Here is a 25,102-nt window from a genome sequence, read left to right as displayed (position 1 = left end):
TGCAATGGCTTTATGGTTCCCATTCATTATTCTATTTTTGATAAGCCCATTCCCAGAATCTCCTATCTAGCTTCCTTTGATTTACCGGCAGTAGCGAGTTGGTTTGGAGAAGAGAGATTTACCTACATTAGGGTTTTCGGAAGCCAAGCCAATCCGCATGTTCTCCCTTTGTATATTCCAGATAAACTGCTAGCAAGAGAAATCGCCTATCAAATTATGGCAGAGAGTACTACACAGATTCTCAAGAAAGAAAAGAAGAGGGGCTGGCCCTCTTTTCCCTTGAGAATTGGTGACTATACTCTGCATGATCTCAAACATGCAGAAAAGGAAGCCACAAAGATTCAGTCCTTAACCCTGGCCACTATCCCAAATAGGCTATATGATCCAAAGAAAAATGCCTATGCTGCATTGGAACAGGCCAAATTAACAAAATTTGACCATCAAGAAGATTGGTTTGACGACCTATTCGTTTCAATCGAAACAATAGATCAAGCTAAAGAACTTGCTCGATTGAAATATAATGATGAAGGGTTAATTGAGTTCAATAAACTTAGGGAGCAGAGGTTGCAAACTCTGCCTCTAGATTTACTGGCAACAACCCCAGCGACGTCTTCAAGCGAGCCTGGTCGACAACAGTCAAGCCAGCCTCCTGTTATAACAAAAGATCAGAAGAAGCAACAGGAGGAAAGGCAAAAGAAGCAACAGGCAGAAAGGCAGAGAAAAGAACAAGCAGAAAAACAACAGAGAGCACAAATGGAACAAGAAGAGAAAAAGAAGAAAGAGGTAGAGGAACAACAGAAGAGGGAACAAGAGGAGAAACAGAAAAAAGAACTGGCAGATAGGCAGAAAAGGGAACAAGAAGAAAAACAGAGGGAAGAGCAAGAGGAAAAGCAGAGGAAAGAGCAGGAAAAAGAGCGGAGCGAGTCCCAAGCCGAGAAGCAGAAACAGACCACCATTGATCCCGAATTGCTCCAACAGTGGAAGCAATTTGACTCTATTATCAGTGGAATAGAATGTTCCAAAGATACGGACACCTCCAAAACAAATGACACACAGGACATCACTTCTCCTCAGGTTCTAAGCGGAACCAGCGGCCCACCCATTTCTAAGGATGTTGAGGTAATTCCTAAAGACCCTTCCGATCAAATCGTTCTCCAGGTGGAAGATATTCCTCCCTTGGATGTTTTCTACAGCCCAAGGCATAGAGCAGTTGTAAAGCGATCAAGGAAAAGACGAAGGATTGATCAACCTTCTATCTTTCCAGAGCAAACAGTCACGGGTAATGTAGTATGGAAGGAGGAATTGGACCCCTCCGATGACCTAACAAAGTTGTCACAGTATGCAGGTGCCTATTCTGCAGCGACTATTGATAAGGCATCAGAGGTAAGTCTTCTACTGAAGACTAAGGACCAAGAAATTTTTGCACTACAGGCAGAAGTGACCGAGGCAAAGCAGAGGGCAGCACAAGCAGAAGAGCAGTTGCTGGCACAACAGCAAACGAACAATTTATTAACCCAGCAATTGCAAACAGAGAGGCAGAGGATCGACCAAAGCGCGATCCAGAAACAAAAGGAATTATCGGAGGCATTGGCACAGTTGAGGACAACAAATGAGCTGATGATGAAAACAAAGGACGAGCAAATAGCTCAATTATCATCACGGCTCGAAGTCATAAAGGGCACCCAAAAAGTGGAGGATTTCAGAGCAGAGGCATCGCAAATAAACAGTGCGTTAATATCGCAGATTAGGCTCCTATGTAATCAACTCACTGAGGCAGAACCATTGTGCGAGCTAACTACATCAGTATGTCAGCAGGTAGAGAAGGCCAGGAATGAGTTAGACCAAGCTGAAGAAACCATAATCGCATATCTTGATTGGCAAGATTCTGATGTGGGAAAAGCAGCGAATTTGCCTAGAATCCAAGAAACATACAAGGACATACTCTTTACAGAATGGCACACTCAAGTGATGAAAGCAGAAAGGGCGGCTTCAAGATGTAAATTAACTGCCAGCAATATGATTGATCTGATCAACAACACCCTCTACTTGGCAAACATGATCTCCCAGTGTACACCTGGAAGCATAACAACAACAAATATGATTGAGCAAACAAGTTATCCTGACTTAGAGGAGAAGGGGAGATTGATCGCTGGGGTTAACACTTTGACTTTCAATGCATATTGGCTCTTTCTGATCAAGCCACACACACAAAGGTCTGCCCTCAAGTGTTTAACTGATGCACTCGGGTGTATAATTCCCGATATTCAAGATGCCACATACGTTGCTCAGCTCAGTTCGCGCCTCAACAAACCGCCTGAAGTAGAGCCAATGCTAGCGATAAGTCAGCTCAGGTTTAAAGGCAAAGAGCCTACCTGATGAATCATTGCCGCCGATTGCCAGATCGCTCCAGGAAATAGGATCAATATTTATTAATGCCAATTATGTAGGATTTCTGTTTATTAGATATTTAGATTAGCTTAGTATTTATAGACCCTTTCATTGTTTTGGAAAGGGTCGTAAAATTTTGTAATAGACTTAAAGACTGAAGTTTGCACTACTGTGCTTCAGCCTATATACTTTTATGAAACTCGACCAATCGTTCTTAATTTGACAAGGAAGTTTCTTTATGCAATTGCGCACTACTGTCTTTTGTTGGGGATGTTTTCTGAGTCGAAGGAAGAACTGCGACATAGCGATTGATATATGGGAGTGCTAAGCAGCTTATATGGTACTTTTATCTGCGTCTGTATTCATTCCTTTTGTATGAATTGTTGTGTAATTATTCTTTCTATTGTTGAATACATGTATGTGCTGTAACAGCAAATCTCTATCTCATTCCACTATTGGATGTTTTGCGATATACCTTTTCCTTTAATCATGCATGTAACAATGATATAAATGACAAAGTGTGGTAATTTCGCTGTTATCGCTTTGCGTAACTATTTATGCACAACAGTCTTAAATGATTTAATATCTATGTTTTAGAGATGGAGTCATCTATATGCCTGTCTTAAAGCATAGATCATCAAACGCTACGCTTTAGAAAATCAATAAGTCCCCGGGATAGATCATAGTTATTATATTTTGTTGATAGTTTTAGTCATTCGCTTATCGCCAGCATATTCTATAAGTCATTCATCCATCCCGTTTACCTATAATTTTTGGGAAACTGGTCCCATTATCCCCAGTCGGAGCCACTATTCCAAACGGAAAAGGAGCTGTATTAAGGTCCGGACCAGGTGGTTTCCCCAATGTTGTTGCAACGATTTTCGAGGCATCAACACACTCTGACTCTTCTTATGAGAAATTCTTCAGTATGAGAATGTCCATGTACCTTCTATGTATTATGAATACCTCCCTAGTTAGGAGGGAGTGTTGAAATGTGTAATTAGGTTTGGTCTTCATAATATTCTATGTATTATTGATCTTATGTATTTGATGTGAAAGAGAAAGAGAATTATTACTTTTATTTTTATAGCATGGGTTTCATGCTAAAGGTAATTTAAATTATATGTCAAGCACCCATTGTGTGCTTCTAGGGCTTTGTCATAAAGTCTAGGAGTCAATAGAGTCATTGTTATAGACCCTATTAGGCATTTTGTATCAAGCCAAAAATTTTATTATACGTTAAAAGTGTCAAAAGTCTCACTCCAAGACCAAGTCGGCTTGCAAGAAGATAAGTCGGCCTACAGAGATGAAGTTGGCCGCATTAGGGTTGCTCGAGCCTCATAAAGTGTATATATACAATAGCATTCAACCTCATTTTGAGAGACAATCAATCAAGCTCGTTGAAGCACACAAGAAGGATAATGAAGCCAGTGAAGAAGAGGAGAATAGAAGAAGAAAGATCGAAAGCCTTGAAGTTCGATTTTGGGCCACATTGTCTCACTCGTGTGAAGATATTAGGGCATACATTGCAACAACAAAACCGAAAATACATTCTTCTAAAGGATCAATTTTTAAGGTTGAAATTCTAAGGAGAAAGAAGCAACGTAGCGAAGAAAGAAGAAAACCTATTTTACCATCTTTTCGCTACATGCACAAATTAGGGTCTCTGCAGTAAGGCCGAAATCTACTGTCAAAAAGTTTCAGGTCTGAACTTGTGATCAGAAGAGAAGTTGCAGCAGTTTTGGAGAAGCTTGACTTGCGTTGACTTTGTGAAAGAGAAATTCATCTACAATAAAGTTGACTTGGTCTTGGAGGGGTCTTGTTTTTGGGTCGAAAATGTCTTGGAATTCATCATTTGAAGATTCTATAAGAAGAGAAGAATTTCTTGTAGGTTTTCCTCTCTACGAGAGGTTTTGGTCCTTGTTAGCAACCTACATCTTGTGTCTTTTTTGTTCTATTGATCTTCATAGTTTGGTAGTTGTTTGATGATAAGAACATTATAATATTAAAAGGAAAAAGAAGCTAATTACAAGTACATCAAGTTAACGTAAAAGAACATCACAAACAATTAATCACCCTAATCTAGTTGTGCTAGATTTCTCAACACTTATTCCCCTTATAATAAAGTTTGTTTTCCTATCTTTTCTTTCTTTGTGTTCTCTTTCATGTTCTCTATTAGCACTTACATCTGCTTCTTCCTCCATCCTTATGTAACCATTAACATCCTCAACTCTAGCTTTGATTTCTTTTGGAATGTCTCTCCTCTTGTTCTTTTGTGCCTTCCTTCATGAAAGGACTGCTTGTTGAGATATTTATGTATCTACTTGAGCTGCTTTAGAAATTATCACATACCTATTTTCTGCTATTGATTCTTTCATGGTTTTCCATGCTATCTCCATGTTTTGTCATTCCTGTTTTCCTGTCTCTAAAGCCTCTTGTAACATTGTTACCTTTTCTTTTAAAATTCTATTGCCTTCCATTAAACATTGATTTTCAAGTGTGATTTCTGAAATTTTGCGGTCTCTTTCCTATTCTTTGACTTTCAGTATTTCCAGCCTTGTCTTAGCCTTCATTAGTTCTTGGACATAGAGATCTGATGACCAAGTAAGAGGTGTAGATGTGGGACTATAGATAGTTGACTCTTCTTTATTTTTGCTGCTCTTATTCATTTTCTTTTTTTGGAACTGTTTTTTGCTTCCTTGTTCCCATTTAAAGCGGGCAAGCCTATGCCTTAAAATGCCCCGATATTGTTTTGTATTTACCCAAATCCACTTCCTTGTTTTGTCTCTTGAGGAAATTTTGACTTGACCCAACTGGTTTGTTTCCACAAAACCCTTGCGAAGAGTCTCTAGAGAGAGGGTATGGGTATCCTTGTCTGAGGACGAAACCACCCCAATCCTTTTTCTTTGCACTGTTATGTTATTCTTTTCCTTGTGGGCATTGGTGTCCATTAATTCTTTCTTCATGTTTGAATTCAATGATCGATGTGCGTACCTTCGATGATTGATGTAAAATCCTTCAATAATTCATCGGCTTTGAACAAAAAACAGACAACTAAAATCCCCACATCCCTTTTTTGGGGAAACATGGGAAACATGGGGAAATGTTTCCGCAATGTGGGGGATGCATTTCCCCAAGATAGGGACTTATGGGCATCGTCCCAAAAGGGGGTGCTTTTGGGTGTGCTCCCATAAAAGGAGTGTTTTTGTGCATGCCCCACAAAATGGAGAATTCTGGAAGCCCCCTAAAAAGGGGTGCTTTTAGGTGTCCCCCACAAAAATGGGGGACTTTTAGTTGTTCTCCCTAGAAAATTGGAACTTGTTGGCATCCCCCCAAATTTTTGCTTATATAGGCTTAAAAAATGAAAATTAAAAAACAAAACAGTATATAAAAAAAAAACCTATTTCACTAGGCGCCCCCCACAAAAAAGGGGGACTTCTGGGTGTTCTCCCTAGAAAATTGGTGCAGCAGACAAACTCAACGATTACCAGAAAAGATATATTTTATTATTAATGAATGAATAGATGGATTACGATTTGTGGGAGGCCCCTGGCTTTATACTGCCTTGGGTGCCTCTTGGTGAATGGGCATGATCTGTGATCATGCCCTTTTGCCTATTTTAACTAATTGTTACAGCTACTAATTAATTTACATAACATTGCCTCCCTCCTGAAAAGTTGCTTTGTCCTCAAAGCATACGTAACGATGGATGTTGTTGAATGAATACTTCAGACTCCCAAGAAGCTTCTTCTTTTGGTAGTCCTTCCATTTGATTAGGTATTCTTTGATTACTCGAGATCGTAATTTCTTTTCCCAGATGGAGATGATGCCTTCTGGTTCGAGAATGACCCTTCCTTCGTCATCTAATAATGGAAGTGTTGTTTGTGCTTATTGATGTTCACCTAGTGCTTTTTTAAGGCAAGATTCATGGAAAATGTTGTGAAAACGACTTTTATCAGGAAGGTTTAAACGGTAAGCTACTTGACTGATCTTTTTGTTGATTTGGTATGGCCCATAAAACTTTGGTGCTAATTTTTTTTTCCTTTTTGTTTTAAGGATAACTACTTGTATGGTTGGAGTTTAAAAAATACCTGATCTCCAACTTCAAATTCTCTCTCAGTCCTATTTCGGTCAGCGTGCTGCTTCATATAGTTTCTTGCATTATTTTTTTTTTTTTAGAGTTTGGACGACCTTTTGGGTTTCTTTTAGTTGGTTTTAACAACTGGTAGTTTTGTCTGGATGATAGCCAAGTCCTTCCATTTTGGAGGTTCATACCTATATAGAGCTTGAAATGAGGTAGAATTGTACCACCATTCAGCGAGATGTAACCATTGAACCCATTTATTTTGTTTGTTTGTGGCGTAACAACGTAGGTAAACTTCCAAACATTTATTGACAACCTCTATTTGGTCATCTGTTTGAGGATGGTAAGCAGAACTCATGTTGAGGTAGGTTCCTATATGATTGAATAATTCCTTCCAAAAATTACCCTTAAATTTGGCATCTCTATCACTCACACTGACCTTTGGAAATCCGTGTAATTTGTAAATATTTTGGCAATATATCTCAGCGATTTGTTTTGTTGAGTCTGATTTCTTCATTGCAATAAAGTGAGCATACTGGGTGAGTCTGTCGACTACTACAAGAATCTTATCCTTACCATCAGATACAGGTAACCCTTCAATAAAGTCTATTGATATTTCTTCCCATTTCTGATTCGAAATGTTTCAGGGATGAAGTAGTTCGAGGGTCACAATATTTTCATTTTTATTCCTCTGGCATTTATTGCATTCGGCTACATATTTTTGAATATCATTGCTCATTCCCTTTCAAAATGTTGGACACCTAATCCTCTATGGGTTGGTGTGGAATGTGAATAGATACCGGAGTCCAAGACCTTGGAATATGGAATCCAACGGTCACTCCAATGTACTATAAATGTATATCATGTCAATAATATATGCAACTCAATGTTTATCATTCATATTCTACCTCGGCCATGTATGGGTTTAGGTATCAGAGTGGGTGTTCTCTTGCCCTGCTTCATTTTGAGCCACTGATTTTGTGATTTCTATGTGCATGAAAGTTCGACTATGAGTCCTGCATTTGATGAATATCCTATCAGCTATATTTTTGCTGCATTTTTTGCCTTAGTAACTCGCATTTGATGAATATCTTGTCAACTATATTTTAGCTACATTCTCTACCTTAGTAACTCCTTTTTGACGCTCTGTTTATTCTAATGATATGCTTTCTGATGGTCTATCTACTCGAAGGCCCTGACATCTGCGCATCACTTATACACATAACATTTTAGCCTACATACCTAAATCGTTGTCTTGAGCTCTGTTGAATCCCTGTGCGTTGAGCCAAGTCCTTTTGATCGATTCATTAATTAAGAACCGGGCTTGCTTTTGGTGACCATTGCAGTTGTTGCGGCACTGAAAATTGTAATTAGACAGAGCACTGATAGTTGACCAACGAAAGTCGTCATCGCTTCAAAGATGAGCACCAAATAAACATAGAGATGCTGGGAGCAAGAGGTCCATGCTTTGAACAACTCACCCATTAGCCCCATGGTTATGATTAAAAGGGGTAGCCAACTACCATTGAACAAAACAACATTTCTATCTATGAAGTGGTTGGATCCATTTTAAATATTGCCTCCTGTAAATTCCCAAGGAAAGAATCCATTATCAGAGCTCCAGAGACCATTATCACTCCCTAAAATTTGAAATCTGGGGGCGTTTGAGCACCTGCGAGCATGAAAATGATTAAACTGACTACAAGAAGTACAAAAAAACATATTCATGCACAAGATACTTCCGCCTCAGCCCAGGTATAAAAGATCTCATCACCATCACGGTATATTCGAAAGTTCTTTGAAGGGTTGTACATTTAACAGAGCTTAAGCTTTGGGTTGATTGTGAATGAACCGCCTTGGTGGTTTACATAGCGCTTTTAGAGCCTCGGTGGTTTACGGAGCGCTTTTAGATTGTTCCAAGTGTTATATTAAATATTGTACAAAGCGTGCAAAAGGAGCAACTATGGGAGATCTTTTGGTAATATCTATAGGAAGATAATAGTTGAGACAAAGCTTGTAGGGTACTATCTATGACGTTTTAAAAAAAAAGCTTCAAACATCCATCCAAAGTATGGCAAGCAGGTTCGAATGTCTGTGACCTGTACATTGACACATATTCTTATGCGTTGGTGTTTCATTCATATAGTTGAACAATCATTCATTGTCATGTGCTAGTGTTGTCATATGCTTTGAAGACTGTATTGGTATATATATTATTCGATTGCACTAGCTAATGAGTTGAATTTCAGACCATATCAAAATTCATTGAAGAGTGTGTAGAGAAGCCTTTCAAAAAAAAGGTTGTAAGTTGCAGCTACTATAAAAAAAGAGGCTTTTGTGCAATTCGTAGCTTAAGATATTATTTATAGGGTTGGAAAAAATGGCTAGACTTGATGATGCATTAGAGTTGCTGAATACTCTAATTCATTCCACTGTTGATGAGATGGTCCAAATCACTAGGGACACTCTCTTCAATATTCGAACTTGTTTACAAAATGCTAAAGAAAACATTGAATTTTTGCAGCTTGAATCTCAGCTACAGCAAGCAGAATTACAACAATGGAGTCATCATTCTGAATCCGTTTCTATTCAAAAAATTGAGACAAACTCCCATCAGCTGCCAAAAAGTAATCATATCAATGAGATTAAGATTGATTCAGATGCAGTATCCATCTCAAGTGCATAGTTGAATGCAGAAGCAGAAATTCAACATACGCTTCCCAAGCCCATCATTAGACCTTGGGAAGAGCTTGTCCATAACAAGCACAGAATAGGTCTTGGATATGATAAGGAGGTTTCCTTTTACATTCCAGATTACTCAAAGCCCATCCAATTTCAGAGTGCTGGATTCCTTCATGACAGTTCACCTTCACATGTTCCAGATTATACTCCTCCACATTTGCAGCCAAAAGTTGTTAAATGCCAACATTGTGACCGAGTTGGCCATATGAAAGATCATTATTTTGATCTTCATCCATGTGAGCACTGTCATAAAACCACTCATTCTTCAAACAGATGCTTCAAAAACAAACCTCCTGCAAGAACAAAGATTCATCTTGGATGGATCGCTTCTTGGCAATGGGCTTCAACAGCCAAGAAGATATTTTAGTCATATGTCAGAACTTGTTCTAGAGTATTGAACAACCTTGCAATTGAGTTTTCTCCATCATCTCACCTTGTATCTGACAGGGGGGGGAAGTGATGGTCATTTACAAGCTTCAAAACCACATCAAGCGAGCTTGAGGCACAACCTGCCATACCAAATTCAGAGTTGTAGCCAGAGATAAATATGCCCCTAAGCATGCCTTCAGTTGATGATCATCCTTAAACCATCTATGCAAGGTTGAGACATCTCTTCAAAAGAATTGGGGACACTTCCTTTATCAAAAGACTTCAACTTGTTTCCAGTTTTGAAAGAGTTCCAGGAATTGCATTAAGCATTCCAGAGTTGTTGGTCATCCTTAAACCATCACAGTTTGAGACCTCCCTTTTCAGGTTGAGGTTCTCCCTTTTTATGCAGGGTGAGACCTCCCTTTCAAGGTTGAAGGTTTCCCTCTTCAAAACATGAGGAGCACTTCCTCTAGCATAAGACCTCAACTTCATGCCAGATTTGGAAGAGTTTTGGGAACTACACTAAGCGTTCCAGTGTTGGTGGACATCCTTAAACCACCCCCCTTTTATCAACATTTCAGAGAGCACATTCAGCCTAGTGCTACCATGCATTTTTGCACATTTTGTATTACAGCTCTCTTCGTGAACTCATACATACGCCTTTGGATTAAGTGGGGAATGTTGGACACCTAATCCTCTATGGGTTGGTGTGGAATGTGAACAGCCCCCAAAATCCAAGAGACCTTGGAATATGGAATCCAATTGTCACTCCAATGTACTATAAATGTATAGCATGTCAATAATATATGCAACTCAATGTTTATCAGTCATATTTTGCCTCCGCCATGTGTGTGTTTAGCACAAAAGAATGACTAGCGTGCGTTGTAGTAGGTTTTAAAATATCCTACATGTCCGGCTGACAATAAATTATGCTACTCTTTGAGAACCTTGGCTTCAAATTTGGAACCTGCATTCAGATAAATTCTTCCCTTGTACCATAGAATATCGTTCTTCCATTCAAATTTTGAATTCTAAGGAAGATTATTGATTATAGCACTTGTTTCTGGATCTTTTGCATATTCACTTCAAATCTCATTAAGCCATTTAGGAACAACAACTGACAATGTGAGTAACGATGGTTATTCGTCTTTCCTCGACAAGGCGTCAGCTACTATGTTATCTTTCCCTTTCTTGTGTAATATATCCATGTCAAAGGTAGCGATTTTTTCCATCCATTTTTGTTGTTCTGTAGATAGCGTTTTCTGCTGGAGGAGATGTTGAAGACTATTATGATTTGTTCATATTAAGAACTTACTTCCTAAGAGACATTGTCTCTATTTGGCTAATGCATGCATAATAGCAAGCATTTCCTTGTTATATGTCGACTTGAGATGTGATCTGTTCATATTAAGAACTTACTTCCTAAGAGATGTTGGCTCTATTTGGCTAATGCGTGCATAATAGCAAGCATTTCCTTGTTATATGTAGACTTGAGATGTTCATGCTTATTGAGCTTTCTGCTTTCAAACGCGATTGGATGACAGTCCTGCATTAGTACTGCTCCTATGCCAAAATTCGAAGCATCACATTCAATTACAAATGGTTTTGAGAAGTCTGGAGTTACTTCCTTCAAATTTTCAAAACACTTTCCTGCTTCATCATTCCATCGAAATGAGTTCTTCTTTAGAAGGTTTGATAGGGGTGCGGTTATATGGGTATAGTTTTCAATAAATCTTCGATAATATCCGGTCAACCCTAAGAATCCTCTTAGCTTGGAGGTATTAACTAGTTTGGGCCACTCCCTTATAACCTTGATTTTATTAGGATCCACTTTTACTCCATGGGATATTATGTGTCTGAGATGTTCTACTTCTTCCTTCCCAAAGGTGCATTTGGACTTCTTGGCATAAAATTGATGCTCTTCCAATAGCGTAAGAACTATCTCCAAATGTTGTAGTTGCTCCTTCCAAGTTTTACTGTAAATTAAAATGTCATCAAAGAACACTAACATGAACTTTCTTAGATATGGATGGATAACTCGTTCATAGTAGTTTGGAATATTGTTTGTGCATTGGTTAACCCAAAAGGCATTACTTGAAATTCGTAGTGACCTTCATGTGTTTGGAACGCAGTTTTTGGTATGTCTTCCAACCTTATTTTGATTTTATAATATCCTGACCTTAAGTCCAATTTTGAGAAATATTTAGCGCCATGTAGTTCATCCATTATTTCATCGATGAAGGGAATTGGGAACTTGTTTTTAATTGTTATTTTGTTTAGTCCTTGATAATCGATGCATAACCTAAATGATCCATCTTTTTTCCACACCAATACAACTCGAGCAACATATGGACTTTTACTTTTTGAGATGATGCCACACTTTAAAAGATCTTGGATTAATCTCTCAATTTCGATTTTTCGATAATGGGGATATCGATACGGTTTGATGTTGACGGGGTTTGATCCTTCTTTGACTTCTATTGTATGCTCGATTTCTCTATTAGGAGGCATTTTCATGGGCAGGTTTTGGAATACTTTTTCGTGCTTCTAAATAGCTCTTGTACTTTTGGTGCTTCTTCGTTGATCAATTTTGAAGTTAACATTTCTAATTAGTGACATTGTGCTACATAGGTTGGTGCTCCTCTTCGAATCATTTTCATCATTTGGGATGATGATGCGATTTGATTCTCAGGTGCTTGGAACCCATATAATTTGTATTTCTGCACTTCCCATTTAAATTTTATAAACTGCTTTTGATGGTTGGCAGAGTAAGTACCAAGGGTTTTGTTATGAAACCAGCTCAAGAAAAGATAGATCAACACCTTAGAATTCAGCCTCTTCGAGGGGGCAACCTCCTTTACATTACATAAATGAACAATTCTTGGATGATACAAATGAAAATACCTCCTTTCTATATATAGGAGTCTAAGTGGTCCCAATACAATCAAAGCCTACATAACAATAATATTGTAGGGCACAACAATAACAATAGTGGGCTTCTATGTGGCACAATAGTAACAATATGGGCACTACATGGGTACATCAATATAAATAAGGGGTATAACTACAATAGTAATGGGGTAATCACTAGTATTATAGGGACCCAACATGCCCCTCTCCTTCAAAAAAGTGTTGTCCTCAACGCTTGAGTAGTTCAGGATACTTCTGCATAAAATTCTCGTCCTCCCATGTGGAATCTTCAGCAGATAAGTTCTTCCACTTGATAAGGTACTCTGAAATTGATCGATTTCGTAGCTGTCGAGTTCTTGTTTCTATAACTGCTTCCGGTTCCAATATAATTTTTCCTTCTTCGTCAAGTTCTGGCAATATTGTTTGAACTGGGAGCTTGTCGCCTATAACCTTCTTTAAGCATGAAACATGGAAAACTGGGTGCAATCGAGAAGCTGCAGGAAGCTCCAATTTGTATGCCATAGTACCAATCTTTTGCAACACCTTGTACGGACCATAATACTTTGGTGATAATTTATTATCCTTCTTAGCTTGCTTGAGGGACATTTGCTTATATGGTTGTAGCCGTAGGAATACCCAATCACCTACATCAAAACTTCTTTCACTGCGATGTTGATCTGCTTGTTGTTTCATTCTATTTTGTGCCAACACTAGGTTATCCTTTAAGAGTTGGAGGACTTGTTGTTGATGTTCGATGTGATGTTCCACTGCCTGAACCTTAGAATTTTCTCTTAAATATGATGTGATGGATGGTGGTTGATACCCATAAAGTGCCATAAATGGGGTCATTTTTGTTGTTGTATGGAAGGAAGTGTTATACCACCATTCAGCCAGAGGCAACCATTTGACCCATTGTGTCTGCTTATCAGATACAAAGCAACGAAGATATCCTTCCAAACATTTGTTTACTATCTCAGTTTGCCCATCAGATTGAGGATGATAAGATGAGCTATGAGCTAACTGAGTACCAAGACAAGAAAATAATTATGTCCAAAAATTTCCAGTGAAAATGGGATCTCTGTCACTTACAATAATCTTTGGGTTTCCATGTAGCTTTTGAACTGTTTCCATAAATGCAGTAGAAACTGTACTGGCTTTAAATGGATGTGATAATGCACAAAAGTGTGCATACTTGGTAAGTCTGTCAACTACCACCATGATGACACTCTTTCCCTCAGACTTGGGTAAACCTGTGATAAAATCCATTGAAACCTCCTCCCAACGTTGGCTTGGAATGGATAAAGGTTGTAATAGACCCGGTGTCTTAATTGTTTCAACTTTATTTTGCTGGCAAACCAAACATTCCGCCACAAACTTTTGAATATCTGATTTAAGGCCATCCCAAAAAAATTCCTTCTTAACCCTGTGGTAAGTTTTTAAAAATCCTGAGTGCCCTCCTAAGGGAGAAGTGTGCAATTCCATAAGAATCTTTTGTTTTAGCTGGGAATCCTTACAGAGGTATAAGCGATCTTTGTACCATAACGAATCATTTTGCCAGCTAAATGTATCAGAAGTACTGGAATCTTGTTGTAACTTTCGAATAAGTGCCCACACTTCTTCGTCATTCTTCCATTCCTCCCTTGCTTCGTTTATCCAATCTGGTTGGATAATAGAAATGGCACACAACAATGCTTCCACATCCTCATCCTTTCTTGAGAGTGCATCTGCCACAACATTTTGCTTCCCTTTTTTGTAGATGATTTCAAAGTCATAACCCAACATCTTTGTGACCCACTTTTGTTGCTCTTCAGAGGATAATCTTTGTTCTAAAAAGTATTTAAGGCTATCATGATCCGTTTTTACCTTGAAGTGTCTTCCCATTAGGTAGGGTCGCCATTTCTTAAGTGCATGGAGTATTGCCAACATTTCCTTCTCATAAATAGCTTTGCTTAAAAACTTTCCCTTGATTGGACGACTTTCAAAAGCAATGGGTCTTTCATCTTGCATTAGAACAGCACCAATTCCATTTCCTGAAGCATCACATTCCACAATAAAGGTTTTTGTGAAGTCCGGTGTAGCTAAGACCGGTGCTTGGCACATTGCCTCTTTAAGATGTTCAAAGGCCTTTGTTGCTTCCGGAGTCCATGAAAATGAATCTTTCTTCAATAATGTTGTTAGAGGTGCTGCTATTCTCCCATAATTCTTAACAAACTTGCGATAATACCCTGTCAACCCAAGAAATCCTCGCAGATGCTTTATGGATGTGGGGATTTTCCATTCCTTAATGGCTTTAATTTTGCTAGGGTCTACCTTAACTCCTTCATGAGATACAATATGACCCAAATATTCCACCTCCTGGACTCCAAAGAAACATTTGGATCTTTTTGCATATAATTGTTTCTCCTCCAATAGTTGTAGCACCCTGTCAACATGTTCAACATGATCCTTCCAAGACTTGCTGTAGATTAGTATATCATCAAAAAATACTAACACAAATTTTCTAAGGAATGGTTTGAAAATTGAATTCATCAAACCTTGAAATGTTGAAGGTGCATTGGTAAGGCCAAAAGGCATGACCAAAAATTCATAATGACCCTCATGAGTTCTAAATGCCGTTTTCGGAATGTCTTCAATCTTCATTCTGATTTGATGATATCCCGAACGAAGATCCAACTTGGTGAAGTAAATTGATCCATGCAATTCATCCAGTAATTCATCAATAACAGGAATGGGGAACTTATCTTTAATAGTGAGCTTGTTGAGCTCCCTATAATCCGGACACATGCGCCATGATCCATCCTTCTTGTGCACCAATACTACTGGAGCTAAGAAAGAACTTTGACTCGGTTGAATTATACCAGCCTCTAGCATTTCTGCAACCATACGTTCAATTTCACTTTTTTGGACATAGGGATATCTGTACGGCCTGATGTTTGGAGGAACACTTCCTGGAATCAGATGAATAGCATGATCATGATCACGCATAGGTGGGAGACCTTTGGGAGTCTCAAATACCTTGGAATGATTGTCCAGGACTTTTTGGAGATCTGGAGAAATAGATGATTCCAATGTGGAAACATCTAGCGAACATAATTGTGCAATTACACCTCTTTGCTCCTTTTTTAGAAGCTTTGTCATGCCATTAGAGCTGATTATCTTTCCTGGTTTCCCTGCAATACCCCTTAATTCAACTTCCTTTCCTTCCACAGAAAATTTCATGAAAAGTTCTTGAAAATTAAAAGCTATTGTACCCAAGGATTGTAGCCATTGGACTCCTAGTACAACATCAGCACCTCCCATTGGAATGGAAAGCATTGGGCTAGTCAATACATATTCTCCCATGGATAGCTTGATATTATGGCACTTTCCAGAACAATTTATTGTTCCTCCATTTGCAATCATCACTTGACACTCTGGTGCTGGATATAGGAAGCAATTCAATTCTTTTGCTACCCTACAATGAATAAAATTGTGGGTGCTTCCTGAATCAATCAACACTATTACCTTTTTCTTCTTGATTTGTCCTTCTATCTTGATGGTTTGAGGAGTGGTAATTCCTGCCAATGCATTACAAGATATGGTCGGATTTATTTGTTCTTCATCTAGGCTTTGTTCCTGGAATATATCCTCTTCTTTTGACCTTTCTTGCTCCTTTTCTTCTTCCTCTTCACAATCTATGTAGAATAATTTCTTCTCAGCACACTTATGACCTTTTGTGTATTTGCTATCACAATTGTAACAAAGCCCTTTTGCTCTTTTTTCTTCCAATTGTTGTGGTGTCAACCTTGTAGGTTGTGGAAGACTATGGGCAACAACACTTCCGTCTTTATAGTTGTGAACGGTATGCTTCCTAGTTGCCATAATTTTGCTTTCCATTTTTCTTGCTAACCTGAATGCCTTCTCTAATGAATCAGGTTCCCAAAGGCGCACATCATGTTGGATATTATCCTTTAAAGACCCTATGAACACATCAATCCTATGCTCCTCTGGAATATCTTTTACCCTTATGTTCAATTTTTGGAACTCCTCAATGTGCTCCATTATTGAACCCTTTTGTTTGAGACTTATCAATTGGCTAAAAAAAGTGTTGCTTTTTGTATCCTCATAATGTGCTATCAATTCTTCCGTAAAAATTGCCCAAGTGATAAATTGTTTACGAGAACAAAGCCATTGATACCATACAAACTGATTTGGTTCCAAATATAAAGTTGCCATACGTACCTTTTGTGTGTTTTGCACATTATTGAGATCGAAGAATTGCTCCATCTGTAATATCCATGTGGCAGGATCCTTGCCATCAAACTTCCTCACATCGATTTTTGGAACATGGTGAGTCTTCGATCCAACATTAGAGTCTATGGAATCATGATTAACATTTCTTTTATTCTCATCATGAGTTTCCTTTACTACCTTTTCACCATTAGTGACCCTTTCTTGTAGCAACTTCTTCAATTCATCCATCTTATCATCCATGCCATCAAATTTAGCGTCAATCTTAGCTTCCATGCCATCCCTCTTAGCTTCCATTCCCTTTATCTTAGATTCCACGCCATTTACCTTAGATTCCACGCCACTTATCTTAGCTTCTGTTAGCTTTTGTGAGCGTGACATTTGTTGCACTTGTTCTTGTAATTTTGATATATCATGTAGCATTTCTTCCTCTTCTTCATGAGTCATGCTAGAGCTTTCAGGTTCCTTACTAGGTGTTTGCATTTTCTTTCCTCGGGGCATCAGTTACCGATAATAAAGTTTTACTATGCCCTTTGAATTCCGTTAAACCAAGCTTACACAAAAATTAAAAAAAAAACTACACACCTTTTTTCACTTTATAGAAGCCTGATATTGAATCTGATGTATCTCTGTAATTTCGGATCCTCCAATTCTGAAATTGCTACCTGTAGTAGCCTTCTGCGTCCTCTTTCCAATGCCACAAGTCTAAGCCAAATTGGATTCTCCAAGGAAGAGTTATGTGAAATCTCCCACAGTGACTTGCTTTTAGACTGGTTCAGTAGAGCGAACTTGTACGACGTGCCACGAGTCACTGTTTCAACCTTTGAATCTGAAACACACACACAAGAAACTACAGTCCGTCCTCTTTCTGTACCTTTTTACGAAATTTCAATCCGATCCTCAGAGAGAGAGAGTTATGACGATTTTCCCCAGGTCACCTGTTTTGAATGTAATTCAGGAGTCTGCAAAAAGACCAACTTCCTCAGATCATATCTCCGAAAATATCGCGAGAAAAGCTCTGAAATTCGGACCCAAGGTTCAGCGCCAATTCTTCTCAAATGGGTTTTTTTTGCGACTTCTGAAACGTCACAGAAAAAAAGTTATAGCGAAAATGCCACGATGACCTGTTTGGAGCAGCGAAACCCTAGAATCCAAAGCTCTGATACCAAATGTTATGAAACCAGCTCAAGAAAAGATAGAAAAGATAGATCAACGCCTTAGAATTCAGCCTCTTCGAGGGGGCAACCTCCTTTACATTACATAAATGAACAATTCTTGGATGATACAAATGAAAATACCTCCTTTCTATATATAGGAGTCTAAGTGGTCCCAATACAATCAAAGCCTACATAACAATAATATTGTAGGGCACAACAATAACAATAGTGGGCTTCTATGTGGCACAATAGTAACAATATGGGCACTACATGGGTACATCAATATAAATAAGGGGTATAACTACAATAGTAATGGGGTAATCACTAGTATTATAGGGACCCAACAGGTTTGTAACCATTGGATACCTAAGATCACATCCACTCCTCTTAATGGTACCGTGTAAAACGGAGATTCTAAATTAAAGTCTTGAATCTGCAATTTGACTTTATGGCATTTACCTGCTTTTTCAATTTTCTTACCGTTGACTATGATAACCTTCATGTTGGGCATGGGAAATGTGAAAATGTTAAGTCTCTTCGCCATGGTTGAGTCCAAAAAATTTTGGGTGCTACTGGTATCTATGGGAACCATTACATTGTTCTTCTTGATATGTCCTTTCAATTTTAATGTCGAGGGCTGTGATATACCTGTCATGGCCAATAATGATACTTGCATAATGCTCTCGTCATCTAGTTCTGGAGAGAATTCTGGGGAACCTTCGATTTCTTCTATGTCTGATTCATCACTATATGAATGATTAGTTGCTTCGCATTTATACAGGTTTTTGGTCTCTTTTCCTTTAGCACACCTATGTTTAGGGTCCCATTTTTCGCCACAGTGTTTGTATTTGCCCTCTTTCATCCTTTGCCTTTCTACATTCAGTTTTTTCTCCTTCACAAAGATGTGGTGGAACATATTTTGTGTTATCCGTATTCGCAGACTAGGGAAATCTTCGTCTCGAATATACTCTTTTAGCCTTTGACCATAACATCTTGTCAAATTTCTTTTCAACAGCTTTTGCTTTTTGTCTTGCTACTTCTACCGACATAATGTCATGAAGCTCAAGTTCTGCTTGTAGATGGGGTTTAAGTCCCGAAGTCTACAATTGAATGAGACGAGTTTCTGATAATCCAGGTACTTGTGTTGCCAAAGTCTCCCATTCTAGAGTGTATTCATCCATATCTCCTTTTTGTCGCAATCTGGTGAGTGTTGAGAACTCTTCTTCCTTGACACCTTAGAACCTTTTAAAGAACACATCCTTAAATTCCTCCAACTGATAGCAAGTGTCGTCTTCTTCCACCACATATACCAATTATATGCTTTGCCTTCCATTTTCATGGAAGCATGCCTGATCTTTTCGTCATCATTGTCAATATCATAAATCTCAAAATATTCTTCTGCTTTATTGAGCTTTATTGAGCCAAGCAACGCTGCATTTTTCTTTACCATCGAATTTGGGTAACTTGATTTTTTCTCTTCGTTGATATGTCACGATTGGCGGAGTGAAAAACGGGTATTGATTTGAAAACGACATATTGGTGTATGGATTCCAGAGCTGCTTATTTTGAAAATTTGTGTTACTTTTTCCTTGATTAAGTGTGGAAGATTTCTTCAGAGACTCGGTTTTCTCGTGTGCGTCTGATGATTTTGACGAATATGGAGAATTGAGATGTTGAGTAGCCTCATTATTTTGGAGCATTTGATCGGGTGTAATCTTTAGGTTGGTACAAATACAACCCAACATCACCATAGTTTGACCCACCTTACTGAAAGGTCTGCCTGATCCTTTTTAAATTCATTCTTGTTCTCCTCGAGCTGACTCTTTATTCCAATTGTTGTGTCCTTTAGTGTCTCAATTTTGTCACCATGTTCGGTCACCTTAGCCTCAAGTTCTATCAATTTTTTTTTTGAAATCGGCCATTGACATTGATGCAGCCATTGATCTGGTGTGCAGCGCAGTATACTTATCCAGCCTTAACTTTTCTTAATTTTCTTCTAAATGACTTTATTTAATAACTAAATCTTAATTAATATATATAGTTATATTAAATATTATGCAAGTATGAATTATATAACAACTAATAACAAAACTATATAATAATTAATATATATTTATAAATATTAAACTATGTGCAAATGAATCGATAATGGATAGGAGCAAACAACAATTGAACTCATCATTTATCGAATTGATGGACAAGGTTGTGGTCAACAGGACTAAGGATAGAAGGGGTCGACTGTGAGTTAGATGGAGCGACGACGTGGAGTGGAATCGGGGTTTGTGTTGGTTCAACGGTTGTTCGGGAAAGGGTGTGACAGCAGGAACATACAAGAGGATAGACGTAGAGAGGAACTGGTGCTGGACGTCGACGGCAGAGAAAAAACGGGTGAGACAAGCGGTTGTGTGTGCACGGTGGAGCAACAACGAACAAGGTGCAGCGATGGTACAATGACCGAGTTTGAGGAGCGAACAGCTCTGATACCACATGCAACAAACAAACTCAGCGATTACCAGAAAAAGATATATTTTATTATTAATGAACGAATAGATGGATTACAATTTGTGGGAGGCCCCTAGCTTTATATTGCCTTGAGTGCCTCTTGGTGAATGGGCATGATTTGTGATGGTACAACTACTAATTAATTTACATAACAATTGGAGCTTCTTGGCATCCCTCCAAATTTTTGCCGATGAAGGCTTAAAAAAATGAAAATTAAAAAGCAAAAACAATATATAAAAAACCCCTATTTCTCTTTCAAATTTATTTACCTTTTATTCACATTCACTGTCACTCCTTGATGTTCGTTTTATTTTCAATGTTCATTGCCCATTGATAATTTTTAGTTTTAACTTTTGATTCTTGACTCTAGATAGTAATGACCTCAAACCAAGTCTTTCAATTGTTGCTTTTTACTATTTTTGAGTTTAAGTAATTTCAATTTACCATTTCAGATTTCAATATCCACTATTTTTATTATAACTAATTAGATTTTAGAATGATGAATTTAAATCAATGTATCAATAATTTACCTTTTTTGTTTCATTATGGTTTTTGAATCAGTGTATTTCGTTACTAAATATGAATCTAAATCATGTTTGTAACATTTACCCATCTTAATGGTTAAGAGTATGTGTATGTGTTTCCTCATAAGAGGTCACACGTTCAAAACCAAAGGGGTTAGAGAATTTGTACTTCGTACTATTTTACTGTTTACCATTTACATTGCATAATGACGAAGTGCACCTATTCTTATGTTTCAAACAATTACAAAATGATTTGGAATTATTCCCGTGTAGTATATCAATCAATCTCCAACTGTTCCCATTTGCACACTCAGTGGAATAGCAGCAAAAATTTCGAGGTAAGTCACATGGTTAGGGTTCAATTTCCGGTTTGGCAATGATTAGGTTCAGCTTGAATTTGAATTATTTGATGAGCCTCAGATGAGGTTTGCCATTAAGTTTGTCTTCTACATTTTTAATACACACTTCAGAATGAAAAACACAGTAAAATAATAAGAAAACAACATCGACAAACATAAAAAATGTTATGATGGACGTGGAAACTGCAAGGATAGATTACAGCCTTGAGCTGTCACATGAACTGGTTTTGATGAACTTCAAAAAAAAAAGTTTAGATGCGCCGAATTTCGAACCTCTAGCTTGAAGTTGGGCAAACCTTGTCACATAGATGTTACATAGTACACGTTAACAATGGTATCTTATTTGCCAATAATTGCTTACGGCATATTGGCATTTTATGCCAACTTAGTCTGCAATACTAAATATCTCTTATTCTGAGTACCTTAAAACAATTTGAAGAACGAATATGTGGATGCAAGTTCTGGCCCATATTTGGACGGAATATTTTGAAATTCAGGTTTTGGCTCAGTAAATTTTGTCTTTACAACTAAGGGGATAAGCCTATGCGTAGAGTTATTTAATTGTTACCGTTAGAAATATAATGCTGCTTAAAAGCATTGTCAAATTAATGGGCTGGGTATCTTGTAAATTAACTGAAACGAAAATTACTTTCCAATGACTGAGGTTCAGTTCTACTGTGTTTTTTTAACTTAGTTCTACTGTGTTGTTTTGACTTCGATTGATGGGATCATATTAATGAAATGCGCTTGCCTTCTTAAGCCTATTTCTATGTATACAAATTTTACGAAAGTAAGACGAGGGTTTCAAGTAATGAAAATTTCGAAGAGATACGTATATTCGAACATAGCATTGTTTCTTGGATCCTTTTCTTAGGAGTTGTTTGCGATTAATGTCTTCCTGTATTCAGGTAATGGCAATTGCTGAGCAGACTTCGGTCACAGATAAAGATGCTCAAGGAAACTGGTCGCAGAATGATGTGGACTCTACTGCAGTAAAGGGATGGACTTTATCTTTTGATATGCGGGCTGTTGCTGCATCAACAGTAGATTTGTTTGATTTTATTTTCTCAGGGAGAGGTGAAAGAGTCCGAATTCGATTAGTTCAAGATATTGTTAAAGCACTAGATGTTTTTCTTCAGAAAGAAATTTTTTGTTATCTTTGTCCGGAGAGAGGTGAAACCAATAAAAATAGAAGCTTCTCTAAAGAGAGACAAAATTTCAACAATGAAAATGGACCACAAGAACAATGGGTTCATGATGATTGGGATGAGACGAGACATGCATCCCAGAACCAATCCGATATGTTCGAGGGACAATCGAAGTCCAAATTTTCATCAAGAAGGGGAAACGATGATTCTCATTTTAAAGCTCATCATTATAGGGAGAACACGAGTTCAGAAAGCTCCGAGAGAGCATCTGCAACAAAAGAAGGTGGTGACGTGGAAAATGAACAGGTACATAGCCATTCCAATTCAGACTCGGAAGGAAGTTGCTGTGACAGTTTTCCTTATGTTAGGCTTCCTGAATTGATTTTTTTTGTTCAAGATCAAATTGCAGATAGGGGTTTTTCTAGATTTTCCTGCATGTGTATGTTTTGAAAATCATATGCACTGGAAAAGATAAGTCTTTGTTAGATCTTGTTTCACAGGCAGCCTTTCCAAATCCAAATTGTCTCATATTTGTCTTTTCTGTTTGAATGTGTGGTCTCTCTGGGGAGTACGATGGGTATGACAGAAGTACAGACTGCACCTGAGTTAGGGGACATGATTTACATGCTCAGCATTTCCCTTCTAGATGAACACTTAACAGTAATTAGTGAAATTGTTTGGAGAGAATCGAGTAAAGAGTTGAATACATAATATAAGCCTCTCGATGTTTTCATTGTGTGCAGAATAACATTTTTCTCATTAGGGTTATTTCTGGGCTGCGTGCTTTTGTCAGAGCTGTGAATGCTGCACCTGAAGTATGGATACCTTTGCTAGTTGGTACTGCAAGTAGGCCCGAGGTACAAAAGTTATTTATTGATGTTCTAAATGCCTCGTTTAAGACTTCCTGCCACAAGATACCCGAAGTTGTTTGGCTAAATATTTCTAAAGCTATTCACGAGTCTGCTGAATGGAAAAGCTGATACCGATTGTATGAGATAGGATTTTTTCATATTTATGTTGATATCTGGGGCCTGGCATTGCTAAAATTTCCTGAGAATTCGTTCAAGAGGGTGGGAAGTAAAGAATGATTTACTGTCGAATGTATCTAGCTCGAGTGACATGGCACAAGTTTCGTTTCCCCAGCTGCGTGGGTTCAAGTTTCCAGAAACATGTTGCACGCTGCCTCTTGTGGCATTTATGAAATAATTGTTCTACTTGGTGAAATAGTGGCAGCCGCATGTATGAAGTTACCCATTCTACTAAGTGGAAAGTACTCATTCATCTTGAAAAAAAATAAAAGTAAAAAATGATTTGTTCCTTTATTTCCTACTGTTCTCAATGTGCTTTCATTTGGCGTTGTTCACATTCTTTCGGCAAATTTTCCGGCCTTCATTTGGCATTGTTCACATTCTTTTGGCAAATATATATGTTGTTTACTTATTGCAGACTTGTCTGCAAGGATTGATGAAAATACGTTGTAATGGTAAGTTATCTTCATTATCGAAGATCTAGGAGTCACATTAGGACATTTTATGATCAAAATCAGGAATAACATTCCTTGAGATTTTGTTACATTTTCATAAAGGTCTTTCTAGGTCGTCAATAGAACAATATATGCATTCTAGCTTTTGTTAAGCAACTGAATAGATCGTAATTATCCTGAAGTTGGACAATGAAACTAAAGAGGTGATAATGTTTGGTATTTGAGTTTATGTATGCAAACGTTAACAATAAAACTCTAGTACAAACTGCAATATGAAACAACACGTATAGCCTAGAAAATGTGTAAGGCCACATAAATAAAACGTAAGAGCCACGACATCTTTATTATCACTTTCAACTTTCTTTTTAAATAGATGTATACTGACCTAATTTTTATCTTATATCATACATTATAAAATAAACTCTTCCATCATTAATATTATCCATGATATCTTATTTAATTTTCGTAATTATTAGAACATATCCTCATAATTATATTAGACTGTATCATCAGAAATTGTGAGCAATGGAGACGTGTAGATTTTAGTGTAAGTCGCATATTACAAGTGAAAATCATCCATGATATCTTATTTATGTTTGATTAATTATGCTAGAACATGTCCTGATAACCTCATAATTATATTAGAATATATCATCAGAAATTGTGTGTAATGGAGGCGTGTAGATGTTAGTGTAAGTCACATATTACATGTGGCAAAATGGATAGAGTATTCGTGTGTAAATTTAGTGTCAATGTAAGTGGCATTTCACATGCAACTATTCTAAAATGTAATTCTCTGATCTAGTTCTGAAGTTTGATTTTAAAATAACCTTCCCGAATACATGCTTGTTAGAATATATGTGTTTGTGTGTAAAGCGGGCGTCAACGTCAATGATATGAAATACTAGCTAGATGGTTGCTTAGTTAAGTGGAGTCTGTGTGATAAACATCTCAATGGGAGGATAAATAAGAAAGACTGTATGTTTGATTTCTTTATCTCACATTCATAGTTTTATGCCATTCATATTCTTCATGGATGTTTGATTTCTTATTCTCACATTCATAGTTTTATGTTATCCATATTCGTCGTATATTTTTATGTTAATTAAAACGAAGATTTATTAAGGAAAGTAAATATTACAACTTTATTTGTTAATTTTTGGGAAGCAAAAGCATTATGTACTTCGTATGTTTGATTTCTTGATC

At 37.6% G+C, this 25,102-nt stretch overlaps 1 protein-coding gene across 1 annotated transcript in view; it reads left to right on the top strand.

Moving 5' to 3' along the window:
- The window catches only part of LOC149242006 (uncharacterized), a 536,392-nt gene extending 512,296 nt beyond the window's left edge, over positions 1 to 24,096 (top strand). Inside the window, exons 13-14 of the mRNA XM_089374117.1 lie at positions 22,174 to 22,719; positions 23,157 to 24,096. Coding sequence (XP_089230243.1) covers positions 22,174 to 22,719; positions 23,157 to 23,393 — 783 coding nt within the window. The 3' untranslated portion in view covers positions 23,394 to 24,096. The remainder of the gene's footprint in view (positions 1 to 22,173; positions 22,720 to 23,156) is intronic.
- Positions 24,097 to 25,102: the final 1,006 nt, after the last annotated feature.

This window comes from Pinus tabuliformis, chromosome 8 (genome assembly GCF_031772625.1).
Source record: "Pinus tabuliformis cultivar Carrire ecotype Pingquan chromosome 8, CPIR1, whole genome shotgun sequence".
NCBI lineage: Eukaryota > Viridiplantae > Streptophyta > Pinopsida > Pinales > Pinaceae > Pinus > Pinus tabuliformis.
This window is presented reverse-complemented; position numbering and strand designations above follow the sequence as displayed.